The sequence below is a fragment of the Halteromyces radiatus genome, assembly GCF_025201355.1.
Source record: "Halteromyces radiatus strain CBS 162.75 chromosome Unknown BX664scaffold_1, whole genome shotgun sequence".
Lineage (NCBI taxonomy): Eukaryota > Fungi > Mucoromycota > Mucoromycetes > Mucorales > Cunninghamellaceae > Halteromyces > Halteromyces radiatus.
In genome coordinates, this window is record NW_026251687.1 from 722,481 (window position 1) to 735,290 (window position 12,810).

The 12,810-nt window shown below is 34.9% G+C and overlaps 3 protein-coding genes across 3 annotated transcripts; 2 read left to right on the plus strand and 1 right to left on the minus strand.

The window, feature by feature from the left end:
• The first annotated feature begins 231 nt into the window (after positions 1-231).
• On the plus strand, positions 232-3,326 carry BX664DRAFT_5785 (kinesin-like protein KIF11-like protein). Its single transcript, XM_051549641.1, has 9 exons — positions 232-588; positions 673-858; positions 985-1,032; positions 1,088-1,429; positions 1,523-1,759; positions 1,846-2,242; positions 2,348-2,494; positions 2,555-2,686; positions 2,789-3,326. Exons 1-9 carry the CDS (start codon positions 371-373, stop codon positions 3,101-3,103), a joined length of 2,022 nt encoding a protein of 673 aa, XP_051404302.1. The 5' UTR covers positions 232-370; the 3' UTR covers positions 3,104-3,326.
• Positions 3,327-4,373: 1,047 nt separating this feature from the next.
• Positions 4,374-10,652, plus strand: BX664DRAFT_254485 (uncharacterized protein; the record flags this gene model as incomplete). The annotated part of the gene is made up of 14 exons (XM_051540371.1): positions 4,374-4,431; positions 4,537-4,812; positions 4,916-5,226; positions 5,330-5,656; positions 5,747-6,041; positions 6,105-6,722; positions 6,783-7,136; positions 7,260-7,700; positions 7,749-8,582; positions 8,799-9,806; positions 9,864-9,943; positions 10,028-10,245; positions 10,311-10,419; positions 10,524-10,652. 14 exons carry the CDS (start codon positions 4,374-4,376, stop codon positions 10,650-10,652), a joined length of 5,058 nt encoding a protein of 1,685 aa, XP_051404303.1.
• A 305-nt stretch (positions 10,653-10,957) lies between these two features.
• On the minus strand, positions 10,958-12,733 carry BX664DRAFT_319429 (WD40-repeat-containing domain protein). Its single transcript, XM_051542941.1, has 7 exons — positions 12,569-12,733; positions 12,400-12,504; positions 12,216-12,307; positions 12,070-12,130; positions 11,522-11,961; positions 11,161-11,448; positions 10,958-11,086 (listed from the first exon to the last, which is right to left on the minus strand). Exons 1-6 carry the CDS (start codon positions 12,695-12,697, stop codon positions 11,361-11,363), a joined length of 915 nt encoding a protein of 304 aa, XP_051404304.1. The 5' UTR covers positions 12,698-12,733; the 3' UTR covers positions 10,958-11,086; positions 11,161-11,360.
• Between the last annotated feature and the right edge of the window lie 77 nt (positions 12,734-12,810).

A 12,810-nucleotide genomic window follows, 5' to 3' on the forward strand; every position in this document is an offset into this window, starting at 1 on the left:
CTTTTTTTTTTTTTTGTATTCGTTTATTCCCAACTTTTTCTTGTTTCGTTTATTTTAGTATTATACCTAGTTCCTTATTTTTCTTCTTCTTTTTTTAATCTACTTCATTTTGCCCTTTATTTTTATATAAAAAAAGATGGTTTTCAGTAACCAAATATTTTCGCGTCTTCGGAGTTTTTTTGGTGTTTTTTTTTTTTAATAAGTTTTTGTGTCGTTCGTTCTCCCTTTCGCCTTTTATGCTTCTATTGTTCCCTTCCCCTTCATTTCATTCAATTTACTATATCATCCTTTTTGATATCTTTCTATCTTTTTTCTTTTTTGATATCTGATTAAATCTATCCCTATTCCCCACACTTACTTTAATCTTTTGATGTGGACAAAGAATCGAACTTCTCAACCTCAAAAACAAAAATCTTCCCAATCTTCCACTGCTACCACAAAAGCCTCTTCTTTATTTGGTGTGTCAGCAAGAAGACAACCTTTTAATCGATCATCAACTTCTAATGGTGGTATCTCAACAAGACGATCGGACTTACAACACCTTTCGAACGATAAAGGTACAAACATCCAAGTGGTTTTACGTTGCAGGTAAAAATCTTTTGATCAGCTTGAATCTACTTTTTACAATGAGTTGCATTTATTCATCTTTTAATTTTTGTTGGATAAACGTAGAGGACGAAACGAAACAGAACTTGCAGCTGAATCCCCTATTATTTTGGAACCCTCTGGCCACAAAGACGTACTTCTTACTACATCCAACAAACGTTTCTCTTTTGATCGGGTCTTTGATCAGCATGCCACTCAAGAACACATTTACAATGAGGTAGTACAACCTATACTGGATCAAGTCTTGGAAGGGTAAAAAAAAAAAAAAAAAAAAAAAGGGAAAGATATTTATAATATATGGTGTTATTATTGTCAGTTAGTTTTTATCTAATTTTTTTTTATTTTTTATTTTTTTTTTTTTGTTATCTATCATGATAGGTTTAATTGTACTATATTTGCCTATGGACAAACCGGTAGTGGAAAAACGTAAGTTACTTAAAGAATATGAAAGTAGAAATTAAATTATATGATTATGATTTAGGTACACGATGGAAGGAGAACTTGAACAGCGGACAGTAGACGCAGGTATCATTCCAAGGGTAATCGATAATCTTTTTGAAACATTAGAAAGTAAAGGAACCGAATATTCTGTCAAAGTTTCACTATTGGAACTGTACAATGAAGAACTACGTGATCTACTGAATCCTACAAATCATCAACAAGGACGACAAATTAAAATATTCGAAGACAAGATCAGCTCGGGTGTGATTGTACAAGGTATTGACGAAAAATATGTACAAAATGCAGAAGAAGGCTTGAATATATTACGGTCTGGTATCAAATACAGGAGTATTGGGGCAACAAAATGCAATGACAAATCAAGGTACATAATAAGAGCAAATAAAAATATATACATTTGATTCGGTCTAAAAAAATCTCTTTTTTTTTTCTCTCTCTTTCCTCTTTTTATTTATAGTCGATCACATTGTATATTCTCTATCAATATTCATATTAGAGAATCTATACCTGGAAAAGAAGATGTATTTCGAATTGGAAAACTCAACTTGGTGGATTTGGCAGGATCAGAAAATATCAATCGGTCTGGAGCAGAACTTGTTAGGGCACGTGAAGCAGGGATGATCAATCAAAGTTTATTGACATTAGGCCGTGTGATTAACCATTTGGTAGAACATTCGACTCATATACCCTATAGGTAAAATAGAGAAAAAAAAATCAACAAAATATTCTCAATGTAGAATAATGATATTCATTTTTTTTTTTCAATTTATTAATGAACAGAGAAAGCAAGTTGACTCGGTTACTCAAAGATTCACTTGGAGGGAAAACAAGAACATGCATCATTGCTACAGTATCGATTGCTAAAATGAATCAAGAAGAAATTATCAGTACATTAGATTATGCCAATCGTGCCAAGAACATTCGAAATCGACCTGAAGCCAATCAACCTTCCAATCGCAACATTCATCTTCATGATTTAGAATTGAAGATTGAACAACTCAAGGCCGATTTACAAGCCAGCTACGAAAAGAACGGTGTTTATATGACTCAGAAATCTTATGATGCTCTCAAGGATGAAAATCAACAACTGAAAGATGCGGTAAAGGATAAGCAAGATCGATTGGACAAAGCGAAACAAGAATTACTTCAAACAGAATCAAAAATGCGTGATGTTACGGTAATAAGAAAATGATCACTTTCAAGGCTATGTATTATAAGTGAACGAATGACTGATTGGATACATTTCTTTTTCTTTTCTTTTTTTTTTTGATTTTTATTGCAGGCCAAAATTGATTCGATTATTAGAGATTGTGATCGAAAGGTGGAACATATCAAGATGGAAGAAAAAGAAATGCGTACTCAACAGACGGACCAATTGTTGGATTATTTTGGTTTATTCGAATTAGATCTACGTTCTCTTCATAAAGAGGTAAAGGGATATCTAATTTTATCATTGTTTTTTATTTTTTATTTTTTTTTGTTCCACTAGATACAAACGATTAGCAAGCGATATACTCAATTATACCAACGACACATTCAAGATGATCAACATCACTTGGAATCCTGTGAAAGTGATATTAATAAATGGAAATCTATAGTGCAAGAATCTATGGAGCAACAGGTAAAAATGGAAGGAACTATATAGGGAGAAAAACAAAGTCATACGATGGATTATGTTTCAATATACACTTACATGACAATCATTATTATTATTATTTGATAGATACATCGATTAAAAGAACAAAACAAGAAACAACGAGAGCTCTTCCAAAAAGAAAAAGAACAAGAAGAAAAGACTTGGGAAAAGGTGCAACAAATGATTATTGAACTTGGAAAATCTCGACAAGATAGTTTAGAAACGACTCTATCTTCTCTGAATCATTCTATGATGGACAACATTAGTTTGACAGAATCTTCAACATTCAAAATTGAATCTGAAACCAAGAAACAGATGTCACACTTCAAAATCAAAAAGGATGAAATTGGAACCATGACAACGGAATTACACGATGATCAAGACAGATATAAAAAGGTATAGTATCATAATAGATCATTTCTTTTGCATAAAGTTAGATTCATCAACTCCGTCTTTCTTTTTTTTTTTCCGTTATTATATAGATTTTGTCAAAGATTACATCGATTGGATCTCTTAGTGAAACACAACAGCAATTGATTCGTAATAGATCGGAATCAGCAAATAATGAAGGTAAGATTAAGAATAAAATAAAAATATCACATATATATTTGGCTCATGTTATTTGATAGGTGTACGGAAACGGACATTAGAAGAACCAGACAAGGATCCTCTACCTACGAAACGTACTGTTCGGTGAATATTCAATGATAGATACAGTCATTTGGACTGTGGATGGATTCTTTGACTTTTGTTATTTGTTATTACTTTATCATCACTATCCACTTGTACATCTCCTTATACCATTTTATGTATATACAATATTATAATAAAACAGTGTTTATTATTACTATTCTAATTATCATTATTATTACATTGTACCATTGATCATTTGTTATTTTTTTTTTAATTCATCATGACGAAGAACATGTCTAGTTGCAGTGTAACCTATCATTCAAGTCATGGGTACTCATTTTATTACTTCCTAAAATGGTTGAAAATGGAAGTTTTTCTTTTTCTTTTTCTTTTTCCTTTTCCTTTTTTTTTTTCTGGCAAACTTGAAACTTATCCTGATAAGCACCCTTTTCTTTCATTTACCATCGTCACTATTAATGGAATACAAGGAAAGTACTTACTTTTCTTTTTTCGTGCTCCCTCGTTTTCTCTCCTCCTTGTTTTTGTTACAAAATTTAACTTTGACAAGGTGACATCATTCTGTCATTTAAATAATCTCTTAATCACCACCCCTTTCCTTCTGACATGTCTTGAATCACCTTCTGTGAAGGGGAATATCTTGGCCGCATTAACAAGAATTCAAACCTCCGCTAACATTGTTGTGATTGGCTCGCCATTTCATTTCCTTTTTCTTCTTTGCCCGCGACAGCCTTTTTTTTTTTCTTTCTTTCCAACTTTTTTTTTTTCTTCTATAATTCTCTATACCCTTTTCTTCCCTCAAAACGTCACTGACATTTTGTACAATTCTCCCTTTCCTCTTGGCAATAGGTAAAATACAGAACGGTACTTGATCGTAATAAAAAAAAAACTATTCATGTTGTATATTGATTCCTCTCATGCTTTTTTCTCTTTTCTTTTCTTTTCTTTTCTTTTTTGGGTCTCGTTCTGTTACTTTTATTTGTTTCAATCATCCGTTTCTTAGAATTCGAAAACTGATACTATGTCTGGGTCTGGGAACATTAAAGTAGTTGTTCGATGTCGTCCTTTGAATAGTAAAGGTAATACAAGAACTAAAGTATTGTAATGGAAACCTACTGTGGACTCTTCATATTAGAAACTAACACCTTGTTTATTATTATTATTATTATTTTGGTATATTGTAGAATTGGCAAGAGGAGCTACTAATCTTGTCCGTATGGAAGGAAATCAAACCATTGTCTCTCAACCTTCTACTCCATCCACAGGAAACAACAACCGACATCGTGACCAAAACAACCATGGCAATAGTGATGATATCAAAGCCTTTACCTTTGACCGATCTTTTTGGTCAGTTGATCCTAACAGTAACAACTATGCATCACAAGAAACAGTTTACGAAGATTTAGGTCAAGAATTACTAGATCATGCTTTCCATGGTTACAACTGCTGTATCTTTGCTTGTAAGTTCATATACCTTTTTTTTTTTTTTTTTGGTACCTGAAACGTATGATCTGACTTTATTTTTTTTGAAAAAAAAATCTCGTGGATAATTCATATTTTTAGATGGTCAAACAGGATCAGGAAAATCTTATACAATGATGGGTTATGGTGAAGACAAAGGAATTATACCAAAAACATGTGCAGAACTTTTCTCTCGGATAGCTTCGACAACAGATGAAGTGATAAGTTATCAAGTAGAAGTTTCGTATCTGGAAATCTACAACGAAAAGGTACGTGATTTGTTGAATCCAAGGAACAAGAGTAATCTCAAAGTACGGGAACATCCTAGTCTTGGTCCTTATGTGGAAGATTTATCTCGATTGGCAGTCAAATCATTCGATGACATTGATCATTTGATGAATGAAGGAAACAAGGTAATACAAATAAATAAATATAAAAGAGGAAATGAAAAAAAAGGGAGGACAACAATAGAACGATACTAACTACTTTTATGACGATGTGATTATTTTATTTTAGGCTCGAACTGTTGCTGCAACTAATATGAACGAAACATCCTCAAGATCACATGCAGTCTTCACCATCTTTTTGACTTCAAAAAAATCGGATCCCAGCTCAAAACAGATTACTGAAAAAGTGAGTCGTATTAGTCTTGTTGATTTGGCAGGAAGTGAACGAGCTGATAGTACAGGTGCTACTGGTGCAAGACTGAAGGAAGGTGCAAATATCAATCGATCTCTGGCGACTCTTGGCAAGGTGATTGCAGCTCTAGCTGAAAAATCTTCTACTCTGGATACGAAAAAGAATAAGAAAACAAAAGAGCATTTTATACCATATCGAGATTCTGTAAGTTGATTTATTATAAAAGAAGAAAAAAAAGTCAAAACCTTTATTAATGACTAATATCCTTTCTTTTTTTTTTTTTTTTTTTTGAAGGTATTGACATGGTTACTCAAAGATTGTCTTGGTGGAAACTCTCGAACAGCAATGATTGCAGCCATCTCCCCTGCTGACTATGAAGAAACACTTAGTACTTTACGATATGCTGATCAAGCCAAACGTATTAAGAACAAGCCTGTCATCAACGAAGATCCAAATGCGAAACTCATCCGAGAACTCAAAGAGGAACTACAAGCTTTGCGCGATACCCTTATGGCTTATGCACCTGAAGAAGTGGAGAAAATAGCATCACACACTAGTCCTAGTATTCTTGGAAGTAAGTCAACGCCTCGTCTTGGTGCATCCTCACCTTCTCCGAAACCACTAACTACGACTTCAACCATTTCAATACCAGTAACATCACCTTCAGCTACAGCACCCACGCGAACGCCCTCACCTGGCACACCTATGAAGGAAATATCATTTTCTGATGCATTTGGAGTGACAAGAAAAATGACTATGGCCGAAATGGTAGAACAGCTCAAAGCATCACAGAAGCTCTTGGACTCTTTGAATCAAACATGGGAGGAAAAATTAGCAAAATCACAAGAAGTACATAATGAACGGGAAAAGGCTTTGGTGGCTCTTGGAATTCTACTGGAACGCGATAATGGTATGGGTATTCATACGCCCAAGCAAATCCCTCATTTGGTCAATTTGAATGAAGATCCTCTAATGACCGAGTGTCTTGTGTATCAAATCAAACCTGGAATAACAAGAGTTGGGCGATTCGAAAGTGATAATATGGATATACGACTCAGTGGGCCAAATATCATGGATGGACATTGTTATTTTGAAAATAATGACGGCGTAGTGACGATCTTCCCTACTACAGGCTCAATGACAATGGTGAATGGATTGGGAATTACGGAACAAAAACGATTACACAACGGTTATCGAATTATACTTGGTGATTATCATGTTTTCCGATTCAATCATCCTGAAGAAGTGCGAAAGGAACGGGATAGGATGAGTTCTGATTATATATCATCATTTGGAATGACTTCAAGTGGACGAAATAGCAGAATGACAGATCGATCTGATTCTCCAGCACTGTTCTCTTCCGATCGTGACAGTGGTAATTACAGCATAAGCGCTAGTGGACCTCCTGATATTGTGGATTGGAACTTTGCTAAACGGGAGGCGGTCTTGAACTATTACAACGGCAACAGTGTCAACGGTGACTTTTCAAAACGGATATCATTGATGGATGATGAAACAATGTCACGAACAACAACTTCGTCTATACGGTTCAGCAATGGCTCTCTACCATTATCTATGGGTATTCAAAATGACGACGACAATAGTATTAAACGTGGGAACCGGTACAGTGGTAGTCAACTTTCGATCGATACTGGTATTTATTCTGCTCTGGATGGATTATCAAGTTTGGATTATATGGAAACAATGAACGATGATTTTGATAGCGCTAGCAATATTATCAAGCGGGAAAATGTACAACTTCAACTTCGACGACAAAAAGAAGACTACGAGGAACGTATTCGGTTAGCGATTCTTTCGGACAATAATAGTCAATCAAGTGATATACAAGATATGGAAATGAAACTACAACGTGTGGTCGACAATATGCATCGTATGATGGAAAAACAAAAGCAAGCGTACGAATCCAAAATCATGAGACTCTCATCAAAGCTACCTTTGGATGTACTGAAATCACCTCTCTCACCTCTTTATTCACCAACTGAACAAAAATTGGCTTCCGATGTAATCAAGCAATGGAGACGTCTACACTATGTCCTTATGGCTGAAGCAATTCTGGTACATTCAATTATACTGAAGGAAGCAAATATCATCGCCAAAGATCTTGGAAAGAATGTCTCTTATCAATTTACTGTAATCCATGACAATGCCATGATTTCATCACGTTCATTCTGGGAATCCACCTCTGCTCTTCAACAACACGAATCATTTTTATCAACCAACAACAATAGTGATAATACTGAATTGAATGATTACGCCGACCTCGATCTTCAGCAAGCTGCAAAACCCTGTGTAGGAGTACAAGTGATTGACAAGAAACACGATGCTATTTATTACTGGTCTCTCCCTGAAATCAAACGTCGTCTCAAACGTATGCAAAGCCTTTATGATTTTACTGATCGGCCATTGTCAAGAACTCAATTCAATTGGAAGGATCCATTTTGCCAAACACCCTGTCCTCGATTTACACTCATTGGATTAGCTAGTGTGCCTATGCGGAATCTTGCTCTTCAAGTATCTGTGGAAAGTACGGTGGATATTTATAATCGCAACTCATGCCTGGTGATGGGACAACTTCGATTACTGATAACTCCAATTGCAAGATCAACAAATAGATCATACAAAAGACGGAGCTCTACTTCATATTTGGCCACAAGTTTGAACAGCAACCATTCAACAAATTCATCTGTTTTATCTGAATCATTATTATCTCCTGGTTCGACATCATCATCAGCATCTAAGAATGACAGCATCAATGATTCTTTTCCTCATGTGGGTCAACAACAAGTCTTTGAAATACAAATTTTGGAGCTCTTTGGTCTTGATGAAAATCTGTTTACACAAGTTCATGCTCAAATTCGACTCTCTTGTTTTGGAAACATTGTACCACATTCTGATGAAGACAAAATCTATGCTACGGAACCTATGAGTGGATTTGGAACTGGTCCTATCTATTTCAATCATACGCAAACTTTGACTTCTACCATTACAAACGATATGTTGAATAAGATAATGACGGAAAATCTGACTGTGGAGATTTATGGACAAGCTCGACCAGAACACCTGTATAGTATTATTGAACGACACATTGAACGTGAAAAGGCTGCTGATAGTAATAACAACAAAAACAACAACAACAACAATAACAACAATAACAACAACAATAACAACAATAACAACAACAACAACAATGATGATGATGATGATGATGGGAATGCGAACAAGAAGAATGGAAAAAAGAATGTTGACGACAATAATGATACTCTGGATACTCACTTTCACCACCAAAGTCATACCGATGATCATCAACATGCAACAACTAGTACAGCATCATCATCAACTTCTACACCTGATACAATACCAATCACCACTACTAGTCCTTCTTCAGCTCCCAATCGGCGGATGCGATTAAAGATTCCTGTACGATCATATACGGATGATGGATTACTGTTGAAGGAACGTCATCATGTAGTTGCCTGGGTACAAGTATTCGAATTGGGTGAAGATGGAGAATATAGTCCTGTGAATGTAGTGGCTTACTCTTCTCAAGATCAAGGATGTTTCTACCTACGTCAAGGTTTACAACGGCGGATTAGGATTACGATGGTACATGACTCTGGACTTCGCTTACCATGGAAGAACATAACAAATATGAACATCAGCAATGTTATACTCTCGACAGACAACGCAGTTGATGATAAATCCAAATTGAAGGTTGAAACCGATACATCAGCACAATCGCCAGTTTCAATCAACCTATACCAAGATCAACCGTTGGAATATAACCGTGATGGCACCAGTGTATTAATAGCACAAGGACCTTGGGACAGTTCATTACATGACTCTATTCATCTGAACCGCATCACTCCTCCTCAACAACGTATCAGAACCACGTTATCCTGGGAAGTAACGTGTGACAAGTGCACCCATCCACTCTCCTTCTCAATGAACCTTAGTATGAGAATCCATAGTCGTGATTTGGCTCCACCTTGCAACACACACAACAATAATAACAACAATTCATCCTCCTCCGCCATCCTTCACTATTTCTCAAGCGCCTTTTATCAGTATCATCACATGTCTAGCAAACTTCGTGGTCTTTTTTCAGTTCATCTCACACCTCCTCTTACTCGTCAAGTATCACAACTTTGGCGCGTCAATACTGCCAATAGATATGTTCGTGGTGAAGAACTATTGGGCCCTGAACGTCGATTACGTGGAATCTCCTTGATTGAGGATTACCGAAAAGCAAGGAAAAGAATGATTATGCGACAGCAGGTTCTGGCTACACGACACACATTGACTTTAATGGAACAACAACACAAACGACAGCAACGTCGATCACAATATCAACAACAACGACAGATGATGGAACCAAGGACATCAACCATAGATGGAGATATGGAAAATAAGACGGTTTTAGTTCAAAAAGTGATTCGACTATGGAATTGTCAGTTTGGACTGCAACAAGAGGTAAGATAAAGAAAAAATAGGGTTACCCTTTTTTTTTTTTTGTTTATTTATTTCTTCCTTTATTATTATCGTTATTATTTGTAGATTATCATCAATCACAATCCACCATCACCGACATCACCTCAAAGTGCCATCTCTAACTCATCCCTCCGACCTATCAAAGACGCTGATATCAACTTCAAACTGGCCCCTCAAATACAATACATTTTACCGAGTGACACTGTAACCAAGAAAGGATATCTTTTCCATCCGCAACATGCTGAAAATGAGACTTGGATAAAACATTGGTTTACTCTTCGAAGGTAATAGATCATATTTTATGTTATTATTTTTCTAAATTCTTGATTATATATATATATTGTGGTAGGCCATTTATTATGGTATATCAAGATCAAACAGAAATCGAAGAAATAGCTGTCATTGATTTGACTCGTGTACGTGTGGAACATCGAAAGGATCTGGAAGATTTGATACAGGTAAGAGGAGATACAATTCACTTTTAGGACTTCTCATAGTGACAAACCTCTTTTTTTTTTTTTTCTATTCTTTTTCTTAACCTTTATTATTTTATTTCTATTAGAAACCCAATGCCTTTGCCATCTATACTACCAACAATGCCTACCTATTCCAAGCAAAAACTACGGATGATATGATCGATTGGATTACAAAAGTAGATCAGTTTTATCCTGTGGATACCTTAAAATCATAATCAAATCATTCGATTAGGTGGATGATCCCTTTTTTATTATTATTATTATTATTATTAGTTAGTTAGTTCTTTTACATATATATATGATACCTTTTTTTCCCCATATCGTTTATTCTCTTATTATTTCCTCCCTCTATTTATGTATTTATCCCCTTAACTTCATGCCTTACTGTTTCTCCTCTTTCTCTTTTGTATGACTACTACTCTTTCTATTCTCTTGTTTAGATTCTATTCTTTTTTTTTTTCACATAAATTACAAATAAACTGAAGATTCAAAAAAAAAAAAAAAAAAATGAATCAACACATTAAACATAATAACAAGAATTTTATTGATCAGATATAAGATTCACTAGAAAACTGTACAATTATATGCATTAACAACGCAAATAGGATCATGTCCAAGAATATAAAGATAGGCGTACTATAATCGGGTCCTAATAATAATAATAATATTCAATATCCATATGACGAGAAACCCATTGCCTTTTTTTTTTTTTTTTTTTTTTACCAAGTACTAAATCATCAGGTATCATCATAACATGACAGCAATTGTCTGCACCGGCAGATGCAAGGTATTTCCCGGTATGGTCAAAGGTTAAACTTGTGATCGCAAATCCATGTGCCTTGTCTAGCTTTAACACCGGCTAATCATATCCCAAAAAAAAAAAAATACATCAGTTCCATTCATGCATCTTTTCTTTTTTTTTTCTACTTGATGATTACTCTTAACGTTGATGTATCCACTAGTCCCACGGAAAGATCAGTACAAGCATAAGCCAATAAATCACCTTTATCACTGCAATGAAAAAAAAAAGAAAGAGAATGGTGATAATGTATAAATAACTTACCGATTTTTTTTTTTTTTTTACCTTAAACAAAAAGTAGTAATATTTTTCCTACTAATACGACATGTGGTAGCCTTTCGCAATGGGTAAGGTTTCCGTTTCTTGATAGACCAGACACAGAGAAAAGCACCTTTGCTTCCTTTGGATGATGATGGATTGACGATGGCATAAAGTGTATTGTTAACAAAACGGCAAGCGCGGTATTCACACTGGGTATAACGATTCAGACGAGGACTATCAATGACTTGGATGACTGTACCGTCCTGGATGGATAAGATGATCATGGCTTTGGAAGTTGCAATCGCTACATGTGTTTCTGCTGTATCGATATCACAATCTTGAACATGTTGGAATCGTAAGGGAGGAAATGCTACTTGGAGTTCTGGTACTTTCAATACACTGACCTTACCATCTGTTGTTCCTGTAAGTAGATATTTGCCAGAATGACTAAATCGCGTGATTTTCTAGTTTCCCAAAGAAAAAAAAAAAAAAGGAAAAATAAAATAAAACAAAGTGGTAATTACTAAATCCGTTCTATCATAACATTGAATGAGCCTTTTTTTTTTCTTTACTTGGTATTCTTCAGGATTCTTGCTTGAGCTTGTACATGTCTTCTTGATCATTTTGATGGTTCTATTGAATATAAAACCATATATATAACAAATATATATATTTGAGTCAATAATCTTGTTCCCACCTCTTCTTGTTTGTTTCTTACCCTTCATGCGTATCAAATAACCGACATTGTTGATTTTGTCCTTGTTCGATAAGTTCATGAGAACTATTGATTCCTGCTGCTATCATGGGTAACTATATAATGTAAAAAAAAGATAATGATGTAAGATGACTTTGTTTCTTTACCAAATTATCTTATTTTCTTGGTCCTTTTTTTTTTTTGTTACCTGAGGATGAGTTGCCACTGACATTGCACAATCTTCTTGTTCCGATAATTCTACTGATGAAGTTTCTTTTAACCTTCGTTTCTTCGCATCCACCATCAACTTGATCTATAAAAGTCATGCATATAATCATATTTTTAGTCAATTATAGGTAACACTGACTATGACTTACGATTTTGTTTTTAGTTCCAGTTGTACTAGCACCGTCTCCTCCAGCAGCTACAAGTTGATTGTCCATTGAGAATTGTAAACCATAAACAGGAAAGTCAACCCGTTTCTTGAAGGTGACGATGCGACCCATGTATAAGAAAAAAATAAATGATGAACAAAAAAAAAAAAAAAAAAAAAAAAAAAATATAAATAAGAGGAAGAAAAAAGTGAGAAAAAAAAAAACCTCCCTCCCATTTTTTTTTT